The 17,500-nt window shown below is 37.1% G+C and overlaps 1 protein-coding gene across 1 annotated transcript in view; it reads left to right on the forward strand.

The window, feature by feature from the left end:
* Positions 1-704: 704 nt before the first annotated feature.
* Positions 705-17,500, forward strand: part of popdc3 (popeye domain cAMP effector 3) — an 18,347-nt gene continuing 1,551 nt past the window's right edge. The window contains exons 1-2 of the mRNA XM_079837900.1: positions 705-1,249; positions 14,325-14,433. Of these exons, the coding sequence (XP_079694026.1) occupies positions 750-1,249; positions 14,325-14,433 (609 nt within the window). The 5' untranslated portion in view covers positions 705-749. The remainder of the gene's footprint in view (positions 1,250-14,324; positions 14,434-17,500) is intronic.

Raw genomic sequence — 17,500 nt, forward strand, 5'->3', positions numbered from 1 at the left:
GTGTGTGTGTGTGTGTGTGTGTGTGTGTGTGTGTGTGTGTGTGTGTGTGTGTGTGTGTGTGTGTGTGTGATGGGTAGGTTTAGGGTCAGTGTAAGGGGATAGAAAATACGGTTTGTACGGTATAAAAACCATTACGCCTATGGAATGTCCTCACATTTCACAAAAACAAACATGTGTGTGTGTGTGTGTGTGTGTGTGTGTGTGTGTGTGTGTGTGTGTGTGTGTGTGTGTGTGTGTGTGTGTGTGTGTGTGTGTGTGTGTGTGTGTGTGTGTGTGTGTTTGTGTGTGTGTGTGTGTGTGTCGCAGCTGTTCGATCATATCACACACACATGTAAGTGTGTTAAAGTGATGTTCTAATGCCACATCTTACCCCAGGTTACCCTATAACTTCCTTCACTGCTACATAATAATAATAATAATAGTAGCCTAATAGTGATTGAACAGTGTCATATACTCATGAAATCAGAGCGTTCCTGTATTCCAGCTTCTTTAATTCATACTAAAGTTACATCTAATGTTCCCAAAGTATAGAGAGCTTAGATCTCCAGCAGCGATTCCAGGAGAAACAGAAACATATCCCAGACTCACTGAGTCCATTCCGTCTCCAAAGCAAAGCGCCAAACTATCCCGCGTGTCTCTGAAGGCTCGGGTTTCTCTCTCTCTCTCTCTCTCTCTCTCTGAGTGTGTGTGTTCAGATCAGATCTCTGCAGCGGGACACACACACAGCGCGTTTGTTGATATACCCCATCATGGATCCACTGGCTGATTTACCGGAGAATAACGCGAGCGCGGCTCTGGAGTACCCGGTGTGCTCCGAGTGGAGGGAACACCCCGAGGGTTCCGCGTTCCAGCTGGCGCATATCCTGCTGGTGCTGGGCTTCATGGGCGGCAGCGGCTTCTACGGCCTGCTCTACATGTTCAGTCTGCTGGCGCTGGGCTTCTTCTGCCAGTCGGTCAGCTCGTGGTCCGAGCCCTGCACCAGCGACGCGTTCTCCTGGAGCTTCGCGCTGTTCGCCTTCTCCCTGGCGCAGCTCGGGCACGCGTCCTACCGACTGCGCAGCGTCACCTTCGGCCAGGAGCTCCAGGCTCTCTACGAGTGCATGTTCAAAAAGCTGGGAGTCTCCCTAACACACTTCGGGAAGATCGTGGAGTGCAGTGAAGGCGATATCCACACTCTAGAGAAGGAGCTGTGCTTCGCCATGGAGGGCAAGACCCCGATCGACAAGCTGTCCGTTCTGCTCTCGGGCAGGTGAGATACACAAACATCATATCCATATTAGCAGAGGTGGACAAAGTAGCCTACACAACCAGTGTTGCCACAGTTACTCTGAAAAAGTAACTTAGTTACTTTACAGATTACTTGATTTTAAAAGTAACTAAGTTACTTTACAGATTACTTGATTTTAAAAGTAACTAAGTTAGATTACAAGTTACTTTATTAGTTACATTCATCAGTTGCCGACAACACCTCTGCAGCCTCAACATAAAAATGACAACCGTTTTTGCCAACACTTCATTGGAAGTGCATTTTTAACAGTAACGTCAACAATGTATCTCCTGAAATTGTGACTAATTTTATAAAATCTAAACATGTTAATGAAAAGGTACAAATTACTTTGTGTTCTTATTAAATACATTTATGAAAAACTATTTATATTTAATGTTTTAATTTATATTTATATATGAATGTAAATAATTATATGGGCCTACACAAATAATATAAAATTACAAGATTTATGGTTTATTGTAAACCTGATGTGCAGCTCTGTAAAGGGACAACAATTATATGATCGATACGTGAGAACAATATATTTTTTAATAATCTTTAAGTGCACAAAACTATGAAAATATATGAAACGCTTCAAAACAGAGTGGCAACAAAGCGCTTAAATGCGCATCCCTGGTGCAGAATGATGCGCTTAAAGCAACATGGAGTCAGAGGCAGAGGTGGACAAAGTACACAACTCCATTACTCGAGTGAAAGTAAAAGTACTACTGGTCAAATATTACTCTGTTACAAGTGAAAGTTGTTAAAAACAATTTTTACTTAAGTAAAAGTACAGACGTACTTGCTTTTAAAAGTACTTAAGTATCAAAAGTAAATTTCCTTTTTTATGTCAATGCATTATTTTATTATTGTTGTTGTATCAATGCACGCTATGCCATGGTGGTTTAAGCCAGTCAGTGATGCTCCATCCGACATGCTAGCATATGACCACCTTGAACTAATTTAAATACTTAAAAGTTACAAAGCTTTTTACAAAGCTGCTGTCACTTTAAGGCAGAATGCACAAATCCTACACACTGATACACATCCGATATTCCCCCAACTGTTCACGTTCACTTAAGACATAATCAACTTTGTTTACATGAATACTTTCCAAAATGAACATTGACATTTTGTGTGTATTGGTCTGTTTAAGTGCGAAAAAAGGCTAAAGAAAGCTCTATTCAGTACTCGTGCTCTGGCATCTCAGAGACACACAAAAAAAAAACAGACTGAACTGAGCTCTTTCATCAGGCTTTTTCAGATTCATGCCTACGTCTATGCTTCTCTTTCTCCAAGACATTTACATTTTGCACACACAAAAAAAACTTTTAAAGAAGAAAAAAAATCATCCACTGACTTGCAAAGCTGCTACAGAAATGACTTTTGACTTCGAGGACCTTGATAGAAATGTAGTGGAGTAAAAAGTACGATATTTGTCTTTCAAATGTAGTGAAGTTAAAGTAAAAGTTTCCCTAAAAAATAATACTTCAGTAAAGTACAGATACTCAAAAAGTGTACTCAAGTAAATGTACTTCGTTACTGTCCACCTCTGGTCAGAGGGCGCTGTGCAGCGCGAGTGCACATTGAAAAGTTCACGGCATAAAGAGAAGATGAGCGTTGAGCCCACAAATCCTAGTCTACTATGTAGCCTATATCGGTCCAAACATTCACTGATTATTTGTTTCTTCACAATTCCGGTTATTGTGCGTGTGATGCTAATTAATAGTCCTTGTGTTGTCACCTGGGTAGCTCGAGCACAACATCTTTCAGAAACCGCTAGATAAACTCCAGCAAGATAAATTATTTTATCAACATATCAAGTATTATAACGGTAATATATCATATGGAGTGAGCTTTACCGTGCAGCTGCTGACTGTAACCGAACGCGACGCGCAGTTTTGCCGAACGGAGAATGACAGAGCAGCGGAGGAAAGACATTCAGCTATGGAATGGCTTTAGATGACTTTGTAGGCTGCTAGCAAATAATAATATGCGAATAATGATTGCTGAAGGATAATGTGACAATATATATTTCTGATGATTATTTAATTATCACGACATGCCTAATCTGAGCAAGTGACTGCCTGTCTTGAGTTTTTTGGACAGACGGAGCGGCCGCCTCGTAATTCTCCTCTATGCAGGAAAACAAATTGCGAGACTAAACAAGAAAGCAAAAATATATATTTTTAGTAAGGAAAATGACAAAAATAGTAACGCACAGTGACTTGGATAAGTTACTTTAATCTGATTACTGGTTTGGAAATAGTAACGCGTTAGATTACTCGTTACTGGAAAAAAGTAGTCAGATTAGAGTAACGCATTACTGGCATCGCTGTACACAACTCCATTACTTGAGTAAAAGTAAAAGTACTGCTGGTCAAATATTACTCCGTTCTGTAAAAGTACAGAAGTATTTGTTTATAAAAGTACTTATGTATCAAAAGTAAAAGTCCTTTTTTATGTCAATGCATTATTGTATTATTGTTGTATAAATGCACTCTATGCCATCATGGTGGGTTAAGCCAGTCAGTGATGCTCCATCCGACACGCTAGCATACGACTACCTTAAACTAATTTAAATACTTGTATAAAAGTTTCAAAGCTCTTTACAAAGCTGCTGTCCCTTTAAGGCAGAATGCACAAATCCTACACACTGATACACAACCGATATTCCCCCAACTGTTCACGTTCACTTAAAGGGATCCCAGGTGTTAAAGGGTTAGTGCACCCAAAACTGTAAATTGTGTCATTAATGACTGAGCCTCATGTGGTTGGACACCCGTCAGACCTCCGTTCATCTTCAGACACAAATGAAGATATTTTAGTGTAAATCTGATGCTCTGAAAGGCCTCCATTGGCTCAACTTTACACTCTCAAGACCCTTAAAAGACACTAAAGACGTCGATACAAAGTCCATCTCACTACAGCGGCTCTACAATAACTTTATGAAGACGAGAATAGTTTCTGTGCGCAAAAAAACCCTAAATAACGACTTATATAGTGATGACGATTTCACAACACGGCCTCATGAAGCTTCGAAGCGTTATGAATCCATGAGTCGATTCAGCAGTTCAGAGCGTTATGAATCAGTGAGTCGATTCATGATTCGGATCGCCTGTCAAACCGCCAAACTGCTGAAATTTGGCGATTCAAACTGCTGATTCGACTCACTGATTCATAACGCTCTGAACCGCTGATTCGACTCACTGATTCATTACGCTCTGAACCGCTGAATCGACTCACTGATTCATAACGCTCTGAACCGCTGAATCGACTCACTGATTCATAATGCTCTGAACCGCTGAATCGACTCACAGATTCATAACGCTCTGAACCGCTGAATCGACTCACTGATTCATAACGCTCTGAACCGCTGAATCGACTCACTGATTCATAACGCTCTGAACCACTGAATCGATTCACTGATTCATAACGCTCTGAACCGCTGAATCGACTCACTGATTCATAACGCTCTGAACCGCTGAATCGACTCACTGATTCATAACGCTTCGAAGCTTCATGAGGCCGTGTTTTGAAATCGTCATCACTATATAAGTCTTTATTTAGGGTTTTTTTGCGCACAGAAACTATTCTCGTCTTTATAAAGTTATTGTAGAGCCGCTGTAGTGAGATGGACTTTGTAACTTTAGTCTTTAGTGTCTTTTAAGGGTCTTGAGAGTGTAAAGTGCATTGAGCCAATGGAGGCCTTTCAGAGCATCAGATTTACACTAAAATATCTTCATTTGTGTCTGAAGATGAACGGAGGTCTGACGGGTGTCCAACCACATGAGGCTTTAATGACACAATTTACATTTTTGGGTGAACTAACCCTTTAAGACAACAAATGATGTCTCTTACTGAAATATGTAGTAGAAAACCCATGAAAGATCCACATTATTTTAAAAAATCCATTATATATTTGGACAATTAAGCCAGTCAGTAATGCTGGGAAACTTCACATGACCCTACAAAAGTGATTCTTGATAGGCTGTTTGCAAAAACAAAAACAAACAAAAAACTTTTAAAGAAGAAAAAAAATCATCCACTGTCTTGCAAAGCTGCTACAGAAACGACTTTCACCTTCGAGGACCTTGATAGAAATGTAGTGGAGTAAAAAGTAAGATATTTGTCTTTCAAATGAAGTTAAAGTAAAAGTATCCCTAAAAAATAATACTTCAGTAAAGTACAGATACTTAAAAAGTGTACTTAAGTACAGTACTCAAGTAAATGTACTTCGTTACTGTCCACCTCTGTCTATTATTATTGGTAACGAACAGTAGCTGATATTTTGCTGCAACACTATAAAAAAGGATTTGAGGCTTTTGCTACCTCAACTAATTTTCATAAGTCAGTTTAACTAAAATGTTGAGTATACTTAAGATATTAAGTTTACCAGTGCCCAACTACTCCATTTAATCTGAGTAGATTTCTTAGTTGTATGAACTACAACTAACTATTCTTGAAAAAGTAACCTGGCTGCCTTAAAAAAATGAGTTGATTCAACAAAATCCATAGTTAAGCCAATTTTTACATTGTTGGCACAACTATTAATTATACATTTACAGTTCTGCATTTGGCAGACGCTTTTATCCAAAGCGACTTACATTGCATTCAAGGTACACATTTTACATTTTTTGTCAATTCTTATAAATTATAAATTGACTCAACAAGATACTTAGTTTAAATAACTCAAGATAGCAGAAAGTTTGTTGGTGTAACTAATTTTATGTTGCCTCAACTGGGATTTTAGTTTATTGAACTTTTAATGTCTTGTTGGAGTAACTCAACTTTTTCATTCAATTCAAATGTATTTGTATTGCGCTTTTTACGATACATATCGTTTCAAAGCAGCTTCACAGAAAATGCATCTACATTACAATTTAAATTGATTTGTACATGTTATGCATTTCAGAAATGCACATATACAAAGTACACAGATTAGCTAAATATCTATTATTAATCAATATAATAACTATGGCACAGAAATAAGAATACATGTTGTTAATGAATAGGGTATATAGAGATGAGCATATATGTTGTTGACCACTGTTGCCACAGTTACTTTGAAAAAGTAATCTGATTACTGATTACTCCTTTAAAAAGTAACTTAGTTACTTTACAGATTACTTGATTTTAAAAGTAACTAAGTTAGATTAGAAGTTACTTTATTAGTTACATTCAGCAGCTGCCGACAACAGCCCTGCCGCCTCAACATAAAAATGACAACCGTTTTTGCCAACACTCACTTTATTGGAAATGCATTTGTTCAAAAATATATCTCCTGACATTTTAAGTTTAAAGTTTAAATTAAAAAATATTTCCTGAAAAAAATTGTTTTAATAAAAAATGTAATAAAGACCGTCTTTCTTGACTTCACTTAATATAAATGCTCTCCCCGAGAAGCAAGAAGAAAGCAAAAATATATATTTTTACTAAGGAAAATGACAAAAATAGTAACAGTGACTTTGATAAATGACTTTAATCTGATTACTGGTTTGGAAATGGTAACGCGTTAGATTACTCGCTACTGAAAAACAGTAGTCAGATTAGAGTAACGCGTTACTGGCATCACTGTTGTTGACTTGTGTTCATTATCCCAAATGTTCCCGAGAATGTTTAAATCAGTGATTTTCCCCAGGACACGGCCTGTGTGTGTGTGTGTGTGTGTGTGTGTGTGTGTGTGTGTGTGTGTGTGTGTGTGTGTGTGTGTGTGTGTGTGTGTGTCGCCCATCAGTGACATCATCCCCGCGGTGTTATTGTGTGGTAACCATGGCAACACTAGCGGCGCTTTAATATCTGATATGTTTTATTAGCCACTGTTTGGATCATTGATGGACAGAAACTCCTCATTGTTCTCCAGCTCAACACAGTTAGTCTGATTGTGTAAATCTGCTGTTGTTGATGATTTATGTTTTATTGCCAAATATGATCTCGCTCACTGCAGTGTGAACAAGTGTCTCATAGTAGGCTCAGCCTCAGTGAGGGTATGGAGAATTTTTTTAAAAGATTTTAGTTTAGGGTCCAATTCTCACTATTAACTAGTCACTAATAACTTATTAGTATGCATATTAGGATATTGGCTGTTTATTATTACTTATAAAACAAATATTAATGCCTTATTCTGCATGACCATATATTGTACATCCCTTAATCATACAATGTAGGCATTGAGATCCGAAATGTGAGGTTAGGGGGGGTTCAGAAAATATAGATTTCTATGATCTACACATGTGCATTTTAAGATGTTCTGAGCGCCAAAACATAGATAACAATAACTTGAAAACCATGTCAGTGGCAGATATGACTGATCAAGTTTTTCCATTTTTGTCAGTGAAGACGGTAAACATATGTTTAACTGATATTTATATGTTTTTTAATAATTTTTGTAGACATGTTAATTTACTGAAGGCTAACAGGAAAGCTAGGTAACTCAATTTATTAAATTAATTCACAATATGCACACATTCATTACTAATCTTATGCCAAATACAAGCTGAAAAAAGCTGAGCTTTTACTGAGAGCTACACATGGAATGATTAAATTCACAATATGCACACATTCATTACTATTAATCTTATGCCTAATCTGAAGAAAACGGCTTAATATTTCTAAAAAGTTAATATTTCTTGCTTGTTAATTATATTATAAATGCCATTCCATAGGCCTATTTCAATCAAAATGGCGAAATTAGACAAAAGTTTATTAATTTGTGTGAATATTTCTGTCATTTGTTTATCATTTCTGACTTACAGAAGCAGCTCAGATATGAAGTGTTTAGTTTATCTTCATATTTCTCACTTGACATCGAGTCGCTGCTAAAGTTCAGCTCAGCCTCAGCAGCTTCTGTGAACATAAAGCCCCGCCTACTCTGATCTGATTGGTTTTGTCCAATATGTTGACATTGATGAGCGGTGACAGACCAATGAGAGCTCAGATCAACACACACACACACACACACACACACACACACACACACACACACACCTCTGCTTCTGCTCAACGCTGCTGCGGATTGAAGAACTCGCTGATTAAAAGACGAAGCCTCCGCCAGTTTCATATGTTTGAAAGGCTAATCACACATTTTTTAGGGGATCTGGACAGAAGTTTAGGGGGATTCATCACAACAACTGATGAATCTGCGCTAACGATATATTGCGATATCAAAATGTGACGATATGCATCGTTGATGGAAACTATATGATTGGCGATATAGAGTTGTTTTATCTAACGGCTCTTGCTGTAGTCGGCCTGTTTATAAGCTATAACTCACCCAAACACAACTTTACAAATGTGAACTCTGTCATCATGTGCTCACCATCATGTGGTTTTTTGTTAAACTTCCAAACACAAGTGAAGATATTCTTTATGAAACCTGTGGGATTTCTGTTCCTCCATTTAAAGTCCATTCCTCTCGAACTAAACAGATCCAATAAATGTCATAAAGGTGTCGTAAAAGAACTAATGGAGTGTCGAATCCCAACCCGTCTTCTGAAGAGACACGAACGATAATGAACAGATTCACGACGCTCATACTGTAGTAAACACAGACGCTCATATGATTGTGTGACGCGCAGAAACATGAGAGAGTGAGTAAATGCAGAATTAAAAATCTTGGATGAGCTAAACATCTACAGTTTGAGTGGCCATTTTGACACGCTTTCCTGAGATTAGAGCTGTGAGGGATTGCATTGATCATCTGAAGTGCACACACACTCTTCAAAGTGAGAGCTCAAACATCATTTAAAGGGTCATGAAACCCTAAAACCACATTTCCTGAGATTTTAACAGAAGTATGTGTGTTGAACATCATGGAAGAAAATGTGACCATCTGTTCGTTTTGAATGTGGGAGAAAAAGCAAAAGCAAAAATAACTATATTGGCTTAATATAGGGATACATATCGTATCGTGAGTTCAGTATCGCGATTTATATTGAATCGTGACACGAGTGTATCGTTACACCCCTAGCGCTCAATCTCCAGAGACCGCTAGCGGCGAAAAACTACATAGTGTGCCTTTAATCAGTTCAATAATACACAATAGAGCTGTGACCAATCAGATGAAATCAGCATCAACACAAGTCATGTTTACAGAGGAAGCACAGAAGCTAATTTACACAGGCAGAAATAATGTGCGTTGAATATTGATATTTTGAAATTATTTAAAAAACAAAATGATACTTTAAATGTGAAATTAAAAGCACCAGTAGGTGGCAGTGAGTCAGCTGCGTTTCCATTACAGATTTGCGCAAAACTTTTGTGATATTTTCTAAAAGTTTATAAAAAAAATATTGCGAAATGACAGCGTTTCAATTAACAGATGTTATGCAACTAAAACAATTTTTTTTCCTCTCCTGATAAGATATTCCAAAAATTATGCCACACATGTTGTTATGTTTATGTCCCAGCCACCGCACGCCATTATTATTAATGGAAGGAGACGAGTTTATTATCCAAGCACTGATGGCAAGGAAAGCACCTTATACTTGAGCGGCACATATGAGGCGTTTCTGGGTGTTTCTCTCTCTGATCTGCTTCAAGCTCTTGTTAAATTGTGGAATTTTCTATTCTCTTTTCTTTTCTGAGTTTAATAAAGAACTCAGTCTCGTCTTCTGTCCAAACACACCATCATCTGTAAAGAATGATCCGCTTTTACATACGCAGGTTATTGTGACGCATTGCCACATTCAGAGACGAGCGAAATGTTTGCATTTGATGGTGGTAACTCAAAGTTTTTTTACCACTTTGTTATTTTGGCTCGGAATTTCGTTTGTTGGAAAAATGAAATGCTTTTGAAATGAAAAACTTTGCGTTTAATAAAAAACATACATTTTTGAAATGAAGACAGCGTTTGGAGTGGAGTGCAAAATAATCTGTTCCCTGAGTCCACGGCCTATGCTGTTATTGAGTGTACACAAATAAAAGTAGACAGTTCCCTTTCGAGGTAACTCGCACTGCATCGAGACGACACTTTGGGGAGTGCCGCAGCAGTCCCGAAACCCTCTGACAAGTCCCGCTGTGAACCCCATGATCTGCGACGCCGAGCCGCCTCATCGACCGCGGGTCCAGAACCATGGCCGGCCTCATCAAACACGGCCAGCCGAGAGCGGAGCACTCTGAGCGTCAGCTTTTTACAATGCTCACAAGCGGCTCCCTCGAGAGCATGCTGAACGCCCAGACAGTGCACACACAGCAGGTGTGTATCCGAGCCCGACATATAACGAGGGCAAGGATGCACACACTGCTTGAACTCTCTCATTTTCTCTTCCATCATTCACACACTTTCTCACTGACGTACAACAATAAATAGACAGACAGTTTTTTGACACAGAGCGCTATTGCTGAAGAGCGATAACTGCCGACATTACGTTCCAGCTCCCCTTTTATACTTCCGGGTATGCCGTCACGGTTACGCCATCACGCACGCCAATCGGATTGGCCTAGTTGGCATTCTGGTTTCAGATTCGCTGATGCTAAGGGAGCATCCCCAAAGTGTCGTCTCGATGCAGTGCGAGTTACCTCGAAAGGGAACAAGGGTTATATACATAACCCGAGCAGTTTTTAGTTTGTAATTATGTCTTGATCTTATCTCTGTATGGCTAAAAATGACGGCGTATTGTGAGTTGTTTCCGCTGTCATAAAGGAAAAAATCCATCAGAACGCGCCGACGCCTTCGTCAGACAGAGGGTTAAAGAAAACGTAGCAGATTTAGTTTCATAGTTTGGCTATGTTTAAATATTATTATTATTTTAATTTCATATGTTGATTGTGGAAAGTGAGCAGCATGAGTAAGGCACATAATCAGATGCGAACAACTACTAGTATATAAAAAACTTTAGTTGGGAACAGAACTACTTATTTCACATATTTTTGAACATGTCACACTGTGCATTCTGGGATGAGCAGCGCTGAGCGGAATGAGAAAGCTGGAGTAATGGGTCAGTATTAGATTCTGGATAGTTTGGTGCAGAATGGGTGTGTGTTGGGGGGGCCTAACCTCATATTCTTTCATTGGGGGGTCATTCCTGGTATGTGGTAAAATTTTGGCTTCATAAATGTTGGAAAAAAAAGTACATGATTTTCATGTTTTTAGCATTCTACCAAAATGGTGACATGTTTAACTAGTAGGAATACATATTGGTCAAGCTCAGGGACTAAAAAAAAAATAATTTTGGGTAGCTTCATTGTTCAGACACGGGCCGTGAAGTTGTTCCACCCTGTTAGGGACATATACAGAGTTATCACAAAAAGTTAATAATGTAAATGTTAAACAACAACAAGTTTTTCTTGGATAGTATATGTCCCTTATGCCATCATGGTATTTTTTTTAATTCTTGAAACAATAACACTGTAAAACGTAATAAGTTGACTTTACTTAGAAAAAGTGAGGAAACCGATTGCCTTAAAATGTTCAAGTAAAGCAGCGTATTATTTTTTTGTCTGCAAAACTTAGCAAAATTTGTACAGAAAACTTGTTAATGAAGTATACTTAACTCAAAATTATTAGTTATGTTAACTTGTTATTAGTGCTCACATTACTAGGAAAATATTAGGAAACCGATTGGCTTAAAATTCTCAAGTAAGCTGAACTTAAAAAAATAAGTGAAGACAAAAAGCAACTGAACTCCATTCAACACTTATTTATTACTTATCAATAGTCTACAGGTACTACACTGTAAAAACAATTAAGTAAGCATTACTTAATTGCATTATGCTGTTCTTACTTAAACCGTTTAAGTTTTGTCAACTTAATTCTATCTGGGATCTGAGTAAGTGTACTCCCAGAGTGCATTGTGGCATGAATAAATTAATTGCTTCGTTTTACGATTTTTAGCTTTATTTTACTATTTGTCTTTTGTCAGTATAACCGGAATAATGACAGCAAGTAAAATAGTAACGGCCGTATTAATAATAAAAAAATAAATAAAAAAAAGTTGTGTGACACACTCAAGCATGGTCAAATGATATTGTGACAAATATAGAGGGATTATATCAACTCAATTAAAAGGTTATGCCATAAATATTAGCAAAAATAATGTTAAAAGATCATTATTTGACATTAAATATAGTTATGTTGTATATCATTAATGGACAAATATTATATATATATATATATATATATATATATATTACTTCCCTTCTTTTGAAATCATACAACTATGATTTCTTGTTTTATGTATCACTGCATTAATAGGAAGTTAATTACTATAATATGAAGGAAGTTCCAACTGTCCAAACAAAGGGAACACTGATCGCCATCATGGTGACCGGAAGTGGAGGAAATGAGTGATAAGTCTATAAAAAATTGCACCACCTCAAAAACACTTTGCCCGTCCGCCTGCTTGTTTTTTTGCTTTGGCAAATGGTGCTCAAACCAGTCAAGTAATGTTTACTTGAGTTTTCTAAGTAACGAAGGCATAGCATAAAAATAGTTCAGATTACTTAATTGTTTTAAGTAAGTTCAACAAATTATTGGACATTAAGTAAAGTTTACTAAAAAAAGTCTTAGTAAGAACAACTGTTGGATTTTACAGATGAATAGAATGTCTTGATTATTAAGAACAGGTACTTTTTGTACCCATTTTTGCCAGCAGGAGGGTAAATAATAAAAATATGTGTTCAAAAACATATATTGTATATGCTGTTAATGATCCTCCCCTTCCAAAATCTAACACAAGTATGCAAAACATTTAACGTTGCTGTCAAATTATTATTTAAAAGTGGAAAACCATAACAGAGGATGAGTTTTCCCTCATTGTCCTGCATGATTCGCCATCAATAACGTGTGGCACTGCACCTATATAATATGGTTTTATATATATAATACTTATATATACATATATGTGTATATAGAATTTGCAATACAGTATACACTAAATATGATTTATTCTATTAGAATTTCCACCCTGTTAGGTTTATAGATCTAACAAGGTGGAAAATGTTAAGTTAGCCATAGCTCTTGGACTGATAAACGTTTAGCTAGCTGACCTTCTACAGATAAACAGAACTTTTATAACTATGTCAGATATGTTTTTAAATTTTTTTGACCGGACAAACATTCTTCATAACAGAGCCTAACCGCGTGGAACTTTAAGAGTGGGACAAGCAGGATAACATTAAAAAAATATAAATAAAAAAAAAAATAAGGTAGAGGTGAGAGTTGAAGCTTACTTCATTTTGTACGGTTGAATTCCAGCAGGAAAAACTAATGATGTAATTTCCTGAAAATTGTCTCAATGAAATTGTGGTCTTTTCTGGAAGTCGAGAAATACATCCTAACAGGGTGGAAGATGACTTCAGGGAGACAATTGTAAAAAAAATAACCATAGTTTCACATGATTTATATGTATAACTGGTAGTTTAGCCTATTCTATAACATAATCAAAAAATATTTAGAGATTTTTATCATTTCATGGTTTATAGTTCTTGTGGAAGTTAATACTTTGCACTGAGGACATGATAAAATCGAATGTATATATCAATAAAAAGGTGTGTAAATTACAAAATAGTTTTTTTAATATCTATTATATCTGTTTAAGTGATAAAGAAGACCTGCATTTATAATTTAAGCCATTTCTTATAAATATGTGACTCATTTTATAGAAAATATGAGAGTAAGACAGAAAAGTCACTGTATAACAGGAACGGCCCAAAATACATTGTGTGGGTCAAAATTATAAATTTTTCTTTTATGCCAAAAAACATTAGGATATTAAGATCATGTCCCATGAAGAGATTTAGCAAATTTCCTACCGTAAATATATAATAAATGTATTATTAGTAGTGATATGCATTGCTAAGGACTTCATCTGGACAACTTTAGTGGAGATTTTCTCAATATTTAGATTGTTTTGCACCCTCAGATTTTCAAATATCGTCCCATCATGACAAACCACACAGCCACACAATCAGTGGAGAGATCATTTATTCAGCTGAAGATGATCTATACATCTCAATTTCCAAAAACATTACCCTTATGACTGGTTTTGTGGTCCAGGGTCACATATATCACACACCCCTAACTGTGTGTGTGCTCACACTCCTCTCTCCGTGACAGGATGCGCGTGACGGTGAATGGGGAGTTTCTGCACTTCATCCACCCGTTCCAGTTCCTGGACTCTCCGGAGTGGGATTCCCTCAGGCCGGCGGAGGAAGGCTTCTTCCAGGTGAACCTGTCGCACAGCTCATGTGTGTGTGTGTGTGTGTGTGTGTGTGTGCAGGGGCGCCGCTAAGGGGGGGAAAGTTAGGACAATTCTAAGGGCCCATGCACTTTTGGGGCCCCCAGAGATTGGTTTTATTAGTAGTAACAGTACTAGTAGTAGGGTTGGGTATCGTTTGGGTTTTTTTCGATTCCGGTGCCAAACCGATACTTTTAAAAACGGTTCCGGTGCCTGAACCGATACTTTTTTTTTTTTTTAAAGGCCACCAAACGAGGTGGATGACATTAAATGGCTTTTTATTTATTTATTTATTATTTAAATTTAACCATTTATTAAAAGTTTAATGTATACTTAAATGTATGAATATAAATAAATACAAAACACAATTTACTTATTTACAAATTATAATTGACATATTTACAAATTCACAGTAAAACCTAAGCCACCTAACTACAAGCCTAATATAACTCTAAACAGTTACAGTAATAACAGCAGTCGTCTGTATTCTTGCTCTGCTACAAACCAGCTTCGAGCTTCAGCTTTATTTTGAAATATTATCATATTCTCTGGCTAAATATTTTTGAACGCATCGACTTAAAGTTTCCATGGCGACGCGTCATGTTTCTCACATGACACAGCAGCCGCAATAGCGCTGACAGCTCAGCTGTATCGGGTTTATTTCGTTTTTTCTTTTTATTCAAAATATTCACAAACTTCTTAACTGTGTCATGAACTATCTGATGTTCAAATGTGTGAGTGAATGTATGTTAGTTGATCTATAAAGCGCAATGGGCGGCGCCATGTTAGTTTGCGCCTCAGAATCGGATCTGTCGGATTTACAACACTTGAGTTCATTCTCGTCTCACGAAATACATGAAAGTAAGTGACCAGTGAACTGGAAGAAGAATAGAGTAAACTATATAGTTACTATATAATGTGCATGTATCTGATGTGAATAAAACACGTAACGTTAGTCAAATTATAACCGTCTGAAAGGATTGTCATTGCCGCTTTCATAGACATCAGTGTGTGTTTTTTGCTAGTACTTATGAGCATTTAAATGTCTGAAACCTGGAATAAACATGATGTGGTTGAAAACACTGAATAGTTGTCATGAGATGTGGTTGAAAACACTGAATAGTTGTCATGAGATGTGGTTGAAAACACTGAATAGTTGTCATGAGTTGTGATGTGACCAGCGCTGAGCGTCTGTCTCTGGCTCAGCCAAAGCGCGAAAGCACGTTTGAATTTTGGCACCGAAATGAGGAACCGAAATCTGCGTTCTGATTCGGTCCGGTACATACCGGTTCTATAAGTACCGGTGCCATATTGGAACCGGATTTCGGTACCCAACCCTAACTAGTAGTAATGTAATAGAAATTATAAATGTATAATCTACCAAAGAGTTGCAAATATAATTTCATATTATGAAATATTCATATTATTCATATTCATATTATGCTTATTTCAAGCAAAACGCTCCACTCACAAACACTCACGCTCATGGGTAAAACGACATTTGCTCAAATCCCACTCTGACATGAAATTTATCTGTACTGTAAGAGAAATGCATAATAAAATGTATTTTGTTTTATATTTATGTTTAAATATTATGTAATTTTTTATGTCTATCGGTGTAATCTGTCAATGTTGATTATGAAAAGTCAACAGCATGAGTGAGAAAGGACTAGGGTTGGGTATCGTTTGGGTTTTTTTCGATTCCGGTGCCAAACCGATACTTTTAAAACGGTTCCGGTGCCTAAACGGTGCCTGAACCGATACTTTTTTTTTTTAAAAAGGCCACAAAACGAGGTGGATGACATTAAATGGCTTTTTATTTATTTATTTAAATTGAACCATTTATTAAAGGTTTAATGTATACTTAAATGTATGAATATAAATAAATACAAAACACAATTTACTTATTTACAAATTATTATTGACTTATTTACAAATTCACAGTAAAACCTAAGCCACCTAACCCAACTACAACAAGCCTAATATAACTCTAAACAGTTACAGTAATAACAGCAGAGTCTGTATTCTTGCTCTGCTACAAACCAGCTTCAGCTTCAGCTTTATTTTGAAATATGATCATATTCTCTGGCTAAATATTTTAGAACGCATCGCCTTAATGTTTCCATGGCGCCACGTCATGCTTCTCACATGACACACAGCAGCCGCAATCACAAACTTCTCAAACTTCTTAACTGTGTCACGAACTATCTGATGTTCAAATGTGTGAGTGAATGTGTGTTAGTTGATCTATAAAGCGCAATGGGCGGCGCCATGTTAGTTTGCGCCTCAGAATCGGATCTGTCGGATTTACAACACTTGAGTTCATTCTCGTCTCACGAAATACATGAAAGTAAGTGACCAGTGAACTGGAAGAAGAATAGAGTAAACTTTATAGTTACTATATAATGTGCATGTATCTGATGTGAATAAAACACGTAACGTTAGTCAAATTATAACCGTCTGAAAGTATTGTCATTGCCGCTTCCATAGACATCAGTGTGTGTTTTTTGCTAGTAGCCTAAGTTACTTATGATCATTTAAATGTCTGAAACCTGAAATAAACATGATGTAGTTGAAAACACTGAATAGTTGTCATGAGATGTGGTTGAAAACACTGAATAGTTGTCATGAGTTGTGATGTGACCAGCGCTGAGCGTCTGTCTCTGGCTCAGCCAAAGCGCGAAAGCACGTTTGAATTTTGGCACCGAAATGAGGAACCGAAATCTGCGTTCTGATTCGGTCCGGTACATACCGGTTCTATAAGTACCATATTGGCACCGGGTTTCGGTACCCAACCCTAGAAAGGACACATCATAAGATGCGCAATGCCAGGAGACATGGAGTGGGTCAGACTTGATTGTGACCACTTCATTAAGTTTTGTTTTGTAGAAAGCATTTCTTTAAAGTAAATATCATTTTGTATAAATTGTAGGCTATCTTTATTTTAATCAATGTTTCATCGACCAATTGGGGCATTCTGGGTTGAGCGAGCGGAGCTTTGGTCAATTGGTCAGTATTATTAAATTGCAGACAAAGATTTTTGATAGCTAGGTTG

The sequence above is a fragment of the Gobio gobio genome (assembly GCF_949357685.1).
Source record: "Gobio gobio genome assembly, chromosome: 15".
NCBI classification, from domain to species: Eukaryota; Metazoa; Chordata; class Actinopteri; order Cypriniformes; family Gobionidae; genus Gobio; species Gobio gobio.